General features: G+C 42.1%; 1 protein-coding gene across 1 annotated transcript in view; it reads left to right on the top strand.

The window, feature by feature from the left end:
* Positions 1-11479, top strand: part of si:ch211-140l13.3 (centromere protein J) — a 28217-nt gene extending 16738 nt beyond the window's left edge. Inside the window, exons 7-11 of the mRNA XM_055639457.1 lie at positions 1109-1213; positions 5136-5276; positions 5866-5950; positions 7014-7134; positions 10531-11479. Of these exons, the coding sequence (XP_055495432.1) occupies positions 1109-1213; positions 5136-5276; positions 5866-5950; positions 7014-7134; positions 10531-10720 (642 nt within the window). The 3' untranslated portion in view covers positions 10721-11479. The remainder of the gene's footprint in view (positions 1-1108; positions 1214-5135; positions 5277-5865; positions 5951-7013; positions 7135-10530) is intronic.
* Positions 11480-12081: the final 602 nt, after the last annotated feature.

The raw sequence follows: 12081 nt of genomic DNA, 5'->3' as shown, positions 1-12081 counted from the left end.
GGGGAAGAAGAGATAACGAAGGGATCCAAGTATGGGACAGTGGGCATCCCTGGAGAACATGGATAGGTTAAGTTTTGGGTCAGGACCTTTCTTCAGGCTGATTGAAGGAAGGGGGGTAGAAAGCTAGAGAAGAGGGGAGGACAGAACAAAGCTGGCAGGTAATAGGTGTGAGTCCGAGTCAGAATGGTTGTAGAGCAGGAGAGAAGCAGGAATCACGTATGGGGAGCAATGAGAGGGGGTCTCACAGAACTCCCAGGAGAAAGAGGAGAACTACAAAGTAGGCATAGCTTGAGGAGATTTTGCAGTGTAGCAGTCCAAATGTAGAAACAAGGAACTGCAAATGCTAGTTACAAAATAAGTGTTGGAGTAACCCAGTAGGTCGGGCAGCAGCCCTGGAGAACATGGATAGATTTTGGGTCGGGCTGATTGGAGTGGGGGTGGGGGGAGAAAGCTAGAAGAGAGGAGGGCAAGATAAAGCCTAGCAGGTAATAGGTAGCTTGGGATCAATTTGCGTCCTCACTTTCTCTTCCAAATTCTCCTGGTATCTGATCTGTTCTGATTAGATTATCATGCAAAACAAAACTTTATTCTGTACGTCACTAGATGTGAGAACAACAAACCTAAACCTAAATCTGAACTTGTTACAATCAAGGTGAATGATTTACTTTACAGATTGGGATATAATCTAAACAGTTTTACGAAAGAAACCATCAAGTGAGAAAGAAAGCTGAGAGGAAGTATGAGCTAGACATAAAGTTCTGGAGTAACTCAGCAGGTCAGGCAGCATCTCAGGAGAAAAAGGATAGGTGACGTTTCAGGTTGGGATCCTTCGTCAGACCCGTAATGTCACCCATCCTTTTTCTCTGGAAATTCTGCTTGACCCGCTGACCTACTCCAGCCCTTTGCGTCTATCTTTGGTATAAACCAGCATCTACAATTCTTTCTTTCTACACCGGAGGCATGCGACTGCTGAAGGAGTAAGATGGAAAGAAATCTCAGTTGAATGTAAAGATAAAATATTGTTAAAAAGGTTCAATCTCTTTTGCTCTCATCACCTGGAGCACCGTATTCTTTAATTAGCTGTAAGGGATGTGTTATGATTCTTCAGGTGTCACGGCCAAGTTCTGTTTTATCAAGAAGAGAAAGTACTTGTTTTAAGAGTGATGTGACACAAGATGATGTCAGAGAAGAAATCCAATATCCAGATGGCAAGGTAATGTGGCAATAAAAATTAAGAAAGCATTCACAAGAAAGCATTCCATTCTTTAATGGTTTGTATCACTGGGGCAATCAACTCTTATAACAACCATTTTAGAAAGTTTTGATAAATTTAAATATAACTCATCATGTTGATAATCAGTCACTGTGATATTAGAACATTACACTGTCACTTCAGATGGGAACTCCAACTGCACCGTATCTCTAAACCGTTCCTATCTATGTACCTGTCCAAATGTCTTTCAAATATTGTTATTGGGGAGCACAGTGGCGCTGCTAGTAAAACTGCTGCCTCACAGCACCAGAAACAGGGTTCAATCCTGACCTCGGGTGCAGTCAGTGCAAAGTTTTCACTTTCTCCCAGTGACCGTGTGAGTTTCCCCCGGGTGCTCTTCCACATCCCATAGACGGCGGGTTTGTAGGTTAATTGGCCTTCGTGTGTAGGGAGTGGATGCAAATGTGGGATAACATAGAACTAGTGATTTATGGTTGGCATGGAATCGGTGGATCAAAGGGCCTGTTTCCACACTATATAACTAAACAAAATGTACCTGTTTCAACTACTTTCTCTCACAAATCATTCCATATACACACGAAAAAAATCCCCTCTTGCCGTAAATCTATACCCTTTAGTTCTTGATTCACCAATCCTGGTAAAAGAAGACTGTGCATTCACCCTATCTATTCCCCTCATGATTTTATACAGCTCTATAAGATCACCTCGCAGCCTCATGCACTGCATATATCCGAGCCTGCACAACCTCTCCCTATAGCTCAGGCCCTAGAGTTCTGACAACATATTTGTAAATCTTGTTATATAGAATGGACACCAGACCAAAACCATGCTGCTGCTGACTAGTTTAGGTTAAAAGTGGAGGTTTTGTTTCACATTGTGCGAAAATTGCATGGTGCCTCTAGTTTCTATTTTCCTCAGTTGAGACTTTGTTGATATTCTGTATGACATTTGTGTATTATTAAAATAATGCTTGTTGTGCACATTACGCACATTGAGTCATACAGTGTGGAAACAGGCCCTTCAGGCCATCTTGCCCATGCCGATCACCATGTCCAAACTGCCTGTATTTGGCCCATATCCCTCGAAACCTATCCTATCCATGTATCTGTCCAAATGTTTATTTGACATTGCGATAGTACTTGCCTCAGCTACCTCCTCTGACAGCTCGTTCACACGCCCACCACCCTTTGTGTAAAAAAAGTTACCCACAGATTCCTATTAAATCTTTCCTCTCTCACTTTAAACCTATGTGCTTGGGTTCTCGATTTCTACCCTGGAAAAGGGTTCTGACTGTCTACCCATTCTATGCCTCCCAAATTCTATATACTTCTATCAGGTCTCCCCTCAACCTCCGACGATCCAGGAAAACAAATTTGTCCAACTTCCAATACCCTCTGATAACATGATGTAAAAAGCTGAAAGGTGGGCATGTTTATTAATCACAGTGCCCTCCATAATGTTTTTGACAAAGACCCATCCTTTATTTATTTGCCTCTGTACACCACAATTTGAGATTTGTAATAGAAAAAAAAAATCACATATGGTTAAAATGCACATTGACAGACTTTAATAAAGGCCATTTTTATACATTTTGGTTTCACCATGTAGAAATTACAGCAGTGTTTATACATAGTCCCCCCCATTTAGGGCACCATAATGTTGGGGACACAGCAATGTTATGTAAATGAAAGTACCGTATTTCCTGGCAATGAAGATGTTATTTTTTACCCTAAAATAAGGCCCAAACATTTACCTGCGTCTTGGAGGCTGAATGTTAGATTGTTAGCCAAGAAAGATAGACTTGGCTATCCCTCAGTACAGCGGCTGTAAAAGGACAGCGCCACTGGGGGGGGGGGGGGGAGAGAAAGAGTTCCTTCCACAGCATGTGGGGAGTCAGGCCCGGGTCAGCACGGCTGGGCTGCCTAGGGTAAAGTTGCGGGGAGGGCAGGAGCATTGAGAAGGAGGGGGTCAGGGATCATGCCAGCAACACACTCAGTGGCTCGGGTGGCTGTGAGTGGCCGCAGGGAACTGACAGCAGAACCAGCCGCCACCTCAGCGCTTTCTGCCAGCCTGCTCATCCACCAGCCAGCCACAGTGTCCTTCGGCACAGGCACAACCAGTGGGGGTGGTGGTTGGCGGGTAGCTACTGGGTGGAAGGCTGGCTGCTCCGTCCCGGGCTCTCTCTCTCTCTCTCTCCCTGTTAAGTGACATCCCTGAGCCAAGAAGTCTCCGTCCCTCAGACCAGAACCACACAGCGCATTGTGGGACAGGCAAAGATGGAGGCTCCCCGGTCCTCATTGCCTCCTTGAAGGTGTTTCACATCTTCCTTTCTACTGACTGAACCAAACCCTTGATCCTGTCCCGCCAGCCTTTTTTTAATATTTAGTAACTCAAAATGGGGGTGCATCTTTGACGCAGGTGCGTCTTCATTGCCGGGAAATACGGTAGTCATGTTTAATATTTTGTTGCATATCCTTTGCATGCAATGACTGCTTGAAGTCCGCGACTCATAGACATCACCAGTTGCTGGGTGTGTTCTCTGGTGATGCTCTGCCAGGCATGTATTGCAACCATCTTTAGCTTATGCTTGTTTTGGGAGCTCGTCCCCTTCAGTTTTCTCTACAGCATATAAAAGGCTTTGAAAAACTTCTTATCAGTATGTTTGGGATCATTGTCTTGCTGTAGAATTAACTGCCGGCCAATGAGATTTGAGGCATTTGTTTGAACTTGAGCAGATAGGATGTGTCTATACACTTCAGTATTAATTATGCTACCACCATCAGCAGTTTTATCATCAATGAACATAAGTGAGTCAGTACATTCAGCAGCCATACATGCCCAGGCCGTAACATCCCCACCAGAGATGAGGTGGTATGCCTTGAATCTTGGGCAATTCCTTCTCTCCTCCATACTTTGCTCTTGCCATCACTCTGATATAAGTTAATCTTCGTCTCATCTGTCCACAAGACCTTTTTTCAGAACTATGGTTGCTCTTTTAAGTACTTCTTGGCAAACTGTAAGAAAGAAGATGCTGGTTCAAATCGAAGGTAGACACAAAATGCTGGAGTAACTCAGTGGGTGAGGCAGCATCTCTGGAGAGAAGGATTGGGTGACGTTTTGGGTCTTGACTCTTCTTCAGACTTCAGAAGCCCATTCCTTATCTCCAGAGATGCTTCCTCACCCACTGAGTTACTCCAGCATTTTGTGACTACCTGTGGCAAACTGTAACCTGGCCATCCTATTTTTGTGGCTAACCGGCGGTTTGCATCTTGCAGTGTAGCCTGTTTGGGATTTTGCATTATTACAGAGATAATTCTTCTGCCATCAGCTGTGGAGTTCTTCCTTGGCCTGCCAGTCCCTTTGCAGTTAGTAAGCTCACCAGTGCTCTCTTTCTTCTTAATGATGTTCCAAACAGTTGATTTTGGTAAGTCTATGGTTTAGCTGATGTCTCTAATGGTTTTATTCTTGTTTCTCATTCTCATAATGATTTCTTTGACTTTCATTGGCACAACTTTGGTCCTCATGTTGATAAACAGCAATACAAGTTTCCAAAGGTGATGGAAAGACTGGAGGAAAGACTAGGTGCTGAGAGCTCTCTTATGCCTGCATTAAGGTGGCATTTAAACACACTTACAAACACCTGTGAAGCCATGTGTTCCAAACATTATGGTGCCCTGAAATGGTGACCTATGTATAAACACAGCTGTAATTTCTACATGGTGAAACCAAATGTATAAAAATGGCATATAATAAAATCTGACTGCACTTTAACCATGGGATTTTTCTATTACAAATCTTAAATTGTGGAGTACAGAGGCAAATAAATAAATGATGGGTCTTTGTTCCAAACATTCTGGAGGGCACCGTATATTCCAGCAAACACTTTTTTTTCTCCTTTCAGTTGGAACAGTTCCTGACAAATGGAAATCGAATGATCACCTTTCGGAATGGCACAAGAAAGGAGGTCAGTGGAGATGGTCAGTCTGTCACCATCACATTCTTCAATGGGGATGTGAAACGATTCATGCCAGACCAAAAAGTGGTATGTGCAAACACTGTCTACTGTAGTCATTACTGGTTTCGGAAACAAATATGAATTCATTACATTTTTATAAGAGAAACTATTACTGCCAAATTCAATCCTGACCTCGGGTGTTGTCTGTGTAGAGTTTGCCGTGACCATGTGGGTTTCCTCCGGGTGCTCTGGTTTCCTCCCACATCCCAAAAAGGTGTGGGTTTGTATGTTAATCACTCTGTAAATGATTCCTTGTGTGTAAGGAATGGATGAGAAAGTGAGATATCGTAGAACTAGTGTGAGTGAGTGACCAATGGTCGGTGTGGCCTCGGAGGAATGAAGGGCTTGGTTCTATGCTTGATCTTTAAATTCTAAATTAATAAATAGAAAGATATTCCACCCATAATTTTAGTTTAGTTTAGAGATTCCGACACATCTGATCCCTCTATCACCCCCTGGCATGGAGGTTCAGCGAAGGTGAATGGTGGGTGAATTTTAGGGAATGAGATTGCCAGAAACAATAAAGATCTTTTTTTTGGAGATGGGTGGATATAGGGAAACAAATGGTTTGAGAAGTGACTACCTAAAGCAATGAACATGATCTGATTTCTTGCAGATTTACTACTATGCTGATGCAAAGACTACTCACACTACCTTCCCAAACGGAATAGAGATGCTACAATTCCCCAATAATCAGATAGGTAAGTGGAAGCTCCAGTGAGTGAATGCTTAAATGCTGGACGAGGAAGGCATGAGGTTTTTAATGTACCTGAAAGCAGGTGCACGCATCAAATAATGAAACAGGAAGGTAGGTTGTGTATTTTTTTTGTTTCCTTTTTTGGTGCAACTTCTTAATCGTAGGTCATAGACCCATAGCAAAGAAAAGGGCCCTTTGGCCCAACTTGCCCCACCTCCACTAGTCCCACCTGCCCGTAGCTGATTAATGTTGCCCACAACATTAACTGACTATCTTCATCACCCATCCTTGTTCTCCAGTAAATTGAATCACATCAGATATGCAGGGTGCTTTACCACAAGTGCCTTGTTAAATATATAGAAAGTCAATATGACCCAGAAATGGTCCCCCTTTCCCTCTTCTTCCTCAGAACATTGTCCATGTGTTAAAATGCCTTTTGAGCATTTAAGGCAGTAATGATTTTTATATCACATGCTGAATTATATTTTAATTATCCCATCTCATCAAAATCCATCTGTGTACAAGCATCTGCTCTCACACTAGCATGTTCCTTCACCATGTAAAACGTAGACCAGAAACCAAGGCAAGATTATGATACAGAGTGAACACAAAGTATTTGGTCTGAATTTGTATTCGGATCAAACTTGTATCCACGCCAATTCATTTGAATATAAACTGCATACCCAATGAAAAATCCAAATGAGTGTCAGATGGCTGTGGATATCAGGGAAGAACTTCCATTTAAATTGGCATTTCATATTTGTGCAATGTACCAAAGTTGTCAGTAAGTCTATTTTTAAGTGTCGTCACTTTTCTCTTATAGGTAGACGATAGTGAATTTGCAAAGAGATAGCAAGGGAGGTAAATGTTCTGATCGTTGTGGTGTTTAACCGTGCACTAAAGAAACAGCTGTGGGAGGATTGATGGCGCAAGTACATTGAAAATAAGTGGATCAGTGACGCTGCTGGTGGTTTCCTGGTCCCTGGTTTGAAGTGCCCATTAAATGCATCTTAAATTTTAATGGTTAAATATTGAATCTTAAATATTAATATTTTGGTTTATTTTAGAAAAACATTATCCTGATGGTAAGAAGGAAATAATATTTCCAGACCAAACAGTGAAACATCTCTTTCCTGATGGTTATGAAAAGAGCATATTCCCAGATGGTACAGTTGTGCATTTGCAAAAGTAAGTGTATTTCTCTGCCAATATTCCAGGAGATGAAAAATATTTGTTCATAAAATTGGGATTAGTATTGCTGTATTGGTACTTATCTCCATAATGGATATCCATGGTCCCAAAATAGCATCTTGTCCATATGTTCACACCTGAGATGTCCCACTGGATGCTGTATTGTGGCAGATGTTAGCTAACATTTATTGTACCTCTGCAGGTACATAGTTCCATGAAAATGCTGATACTGGTAGACAGGGAGCTGAAGAAGGTGTTTGGCATGCTTGCCTTCATTAGTCAGGATATTGAGTACAGGAGAGCTTATGCTCACTGAACTCAATGCAGCTCCCATTGGTGGCACTTCAGTGCTCCTTGTGGTGAGAGAGACCAAGTTATTGAACTGCTGTAACACTCTACCAGTGCCTTCAAATAATCTGATCCACAGTGTTGATGTCCAGTCTGAGCTTGCACATCTTCACGGTGGCCTTGAAGTATAACAGTCTGTGCTTCACAGCACCACTGGCAAGTTCTGACTTTGGCCAACACTGCTGGTTCATGGTTCGTATAACATACTGTATCTGAACAAATTAAGCCGCCCACTTTCTCCAGTTCGGATGAAAGGTCTTCAACCTGAAATGTTGCCTCCCTTTCTCTCTCCAAGGATGCAGGTTCGATTCTGACTGTAGGGTGCTGTCTGTACGGAGTTTGCACTTTCTCCCTGTGACTATGTGGGTTTTGTCCGGGTGCTCCAGTGTCCTCCCACACTCCAAAGATGTACAGGTTTGTAGGTTAATTGGCATCTGTAAATTGTCCCTAGTGTGCAGGAGAGTGTGCATCGTATTGGCACGGACTCAGTGGGACAAGGGGCCTGTTTCCACACTGTATCTCTAAGCTAAACTAAAGTAATATCATTCATTAGGAGGATGAGTTTCAGTTGTGTCATTTTAGGGAATTTAAGAGAAATCTTTTCACCCAGAGGACGAGAGAACCTGATCTGGTGGTGGAGCAGAAACGTACACTTGACGTGGTGTAACCCAGAAAGCAAACAGGCAGAGAACTGGAGTGGGATTAAGATGGATCAGGACAGCAGAAGGAGTGGTACCTCCTTCCATGTTGTAGGACATCACCTGTGTCTATAAGTGGCAGCCTGAATATTGATATCACGGAAGGACTGCTTAGCAGATTGTTCAAGAGATCTCACTATGTAGCCTGATTTTGTGTACATTTTGGATCCAACAAATTTTGCCAAACATTTAAATATATTAAAATAGCATGAAATTTAGAAACTACATGTGCATTTAAACATTACCTTGGACACTTTGGTGTAAATAGCTACTAATAGAGATATTGTCCAAATTATCATATAAGGCTGCGCAAGTCAGAGGTCGCAAATGCTGTGCAATGGACAATGGTGCATTTATTGTCACGAGCAAACACAGTACAAATCTTTACCTACATACAGTCCAGTATAGTATTGCACATCCTTGATTAGCAAGTGCACAGAAATATAGTGCATGAAGCATTAGAGGTTGCACGCCTAACATGGTTGTTAACTCGGGTCAATGTTTGGTCCTGGTGAACCAGATTATTTGCAGCACGGGTCTATTTGCTGCCTAGTTCTCAGCTACTGGTGGAAAGCAACTTGTGAGTTTCCCTCTCCCCTGAATCTTAGTCTGAAGAAGGGTCTTGACCCAAAACATTACCTATCCATTTTTTCCAGAGATGCTGCCTGATCTGCTGATTTAATCCAGCAATTGTGTCTATCTTTTGTGAATTAAATGCCTGTGCATTTGCTGTGGTGTTAATTAAACCTGTGGAATTATTTAAATATGTCCTGTCCTATTGCATTCAGAGCACCTAATCATGGGAGGGGGGGGGAAGTGTGCCAGGAAATAGATGAACACAGGCGAGGGGGAGTGGCGGTTTGATAGACAATAGGTGCAGGAGTAGGCCATTCGGCCCTTCGAGCCAGCACCGCCATTCAATGTGATCATGGCTGGTCATCCCCAATCAGTACCCCGCTCCTGCCTTCTCCCCATATCCCCTGACTCCGTTATCTTTAAGAGTCCTATCCAGCTCTCTCTTGAAAGCGTCCAGAGAACCTGCCTCCACCACCCTCTGAGGCAGAGAATTCCACACACTCACAACTCTCTGTGAGAAAAAGTGTTTCCTCGTCTCCGTTCTAAGTGGCTTACCCCTTATTCTTAAACTGTGGCCCTGGTTCTGGACTCCCCCAACATCTGGATCATGTTTCTTGCCTCTAGCGGGTCTAAACCCTTAACAATCTTAACAATCTTATATGTTTCAATAAGATCTCCTCTCATCCTTCTAAACTCGAGTGTACAAGCCCAGCTGCTTAATACTCTCAGCATATGACAGTCCCGCCATCCCAGGAATTAACCTTGTAAACCTACGCTGCACTCCCTCAATAGCAAGAATGTCCTTCCTCAAATTAGGGGACCAAAACTGTACACAATACTCCAGGTGTGATCTCACTAGGGCTCTGTACAACTGCAGAAGGACCTCTTTGCTCCTATACTGAACTCCTCTTGTTATAAAGGCCAACATGCCATTCGCTTTCTTCACTGCCTTCTGTACCTGCATGCTTACTTTCATAGACTGATGAACAAGGACCCCCAGATCCCGCTGTACTTCCCCTTTTCCCAACTTGACGCCATTTAGATAGTAATCTACCTTCCTGTTTCCGCAACCAAAGTGGTTAACATCACATTTATCCGCATTAAACTGCATCTGCCATGCATCCGCCCACTCCCCCAACCTGTCCAAGTCACCCTGCATTCTCATAACATCCTCCTCACAGTTCACACTGCCACCCAGCTTTGTGACATCTGCAAATTTGCTAATGTTACCTTCATCCAAATCATTGATGTACATTGTAAATAGCTGCGGTCCTGGCACCGAGCCTTGCGGTACCCCACTAGTCACTGCCTGCCATTCTGAAAGGGACCCGTTAATCCCCACTCTCTGTTTCCTGTCTGCCAACCAATTTTCTATCCATGTCAGTACTCCACTCCCAATACCATGTGCCCTAATTTTTCCCACTAATCTCCTATGTGGGACCTTATCAAATGCTTTCTGAAAGTCCAAGTACACTACATCCACTGTCCATTTTCCTAGTTACATCTTCAAAAAATTCCAGATTAGTCAAGCATAATTTCCCCTTCGTAAAAAATCCATGCTGACTTGGACCAATCCTGTTATGTATGTACGTATGACTATGTATAAACACAGCTGTAATTTCTACATGGTGAAACCAAAATGTATAAAAATACCCTTTAAAAAAAACAATGTGAAAGTTGGATATTGAATTCACAGGATACCATTCTATTTCTCTTTCTGAAAATGCAAATATTGACATTATTAGATGCTGAAGATTTTATTCTTTCTTAGAAATGGAGATAAAATTATTGAATTCACCAACGGGCAGAGAGAGATCCACACGGTCCAATACAAAAGGAGGGAGTATCCTGATGGCACCATAAAGACTGTGTATTCTAATGGGCGCCAGGAAACAAAATATTCCACTGGTCGTGTTCGAATAAAAGACAAAGATGGAAATATCGTCTCAGATAAAAAGTGACCCAAGACACTTCTGCTTGTATGATGGCAAAGAATTGAGTAAGATCAAGGAAAACAAAGTTCCAACAGAATTGCAAATTGTTGAGTTCCAAGGCATACAAGCTACAAATCCAATCCTATTTCAAAATTATAAGACATGTATTTACTACAAAGGACTGAACACTCCTCTAGAATCTGAGCCATACCCACATGTGCATTACAACATAGTTGCTAACTTGCATGAATTTTGTATGCAGGGAAGGGAATTAGAGCAAAACTGATGTATGTACAGCTGAGTGTTTTACTGATCTAACAGTACCACATATTGTCCGGAGCCTGACATGAAGATTAATCTCAAGGTCGCTGGCACAAAATAACAAGGGATAAAATTATGAGCACATTAAAAAAAGCTTTTTAATATATATATATATATTGAAATAACATTGTTAAAGACAATGTGAATGGGTGAGTTAATTGGAAGCCGGAAATCACGTGAAGAAACTCCAAAATCAATCCAGGTTTATTAATAAAAAATTGAGTCTGAAGAAAGGTCCCAACCCAAAACGTCACCTATCGATGATTTCCAGAGCATCTGTCCACTGAGTTACTCCAGCAGTCTTTTTTTGTATACCAGCACCGACAGTTCCTTCTATACAGCATTGTTGCTGTTACGTTTTACGCTCGTTATTGATACAGGTATTAATTTATTATCATCCGTAGAATGAACAATTGTGAAATTTCTACCACATGCAACACACTGAGTAGAATTATGGAAACGGGAGATTCATTGAGAATAGAAGGAACTCACATTCTACTCAAAACTGCCAGGCAAAACAATCAATTGTAAAATAAATTGTTGTGATAATGTCTGTGCTTTACAGCGAATAACTTGGTTTTGTTTGGACATTGGCTATTTGGCACAACCAACCCTTGGGGGATAAGGTCCTGACTGTTTACCCTATCTAGGCCAATGAAGCTGAATATAACATTAGCCACAGTGTCGTGTAATTCACACATCTGAATAACGGTGCAACGACATTTGATCCTCACCCACCTCCCATCTAACCACATCAGTTCCCCTTCCTCCTTCACATGTTTACCTTAAACCCATCTGTACTATTCTAACTGGTTACCTCACAGGTTCCACATTCTGTTCACTTATAGAAACATAGAAACGTGCAATTTGTTTGAAATCCGTGCAACTTGTTTGAAATCCCTTTTGATTATCAGAGACAATCTCATAAGCTTGACCCTTTAAATTTGATTTCCTCCTGCAAGTAATGGAATATTACATTGCTCTAACAAGACTATGAACTATCTTCTAATGGTATGCAGATGTGTGAATTACACAAGACACTCTGGCTAATGTCATATTCAGCTTCA

This window comes from Leucoraja erinacea, chromosome 8 (genome assembly GCF_028641065.1).
Source record: "Leucoraja erinacea ecotype New England chromosome 8, Leri_hhj_1, whole genome shotgun sequence".
Lineage (NCBI taxonomy): Eukaryota > Metazoa > Chordata > Chondrichthyes > Rajiformes > Rajidae > Leucoraja > Leucoraja erinaceus.
Note: the sequence above shows the minus strand (reverse complement) of the source record. Positions and strands in the feature narration are given on the sequence as shown.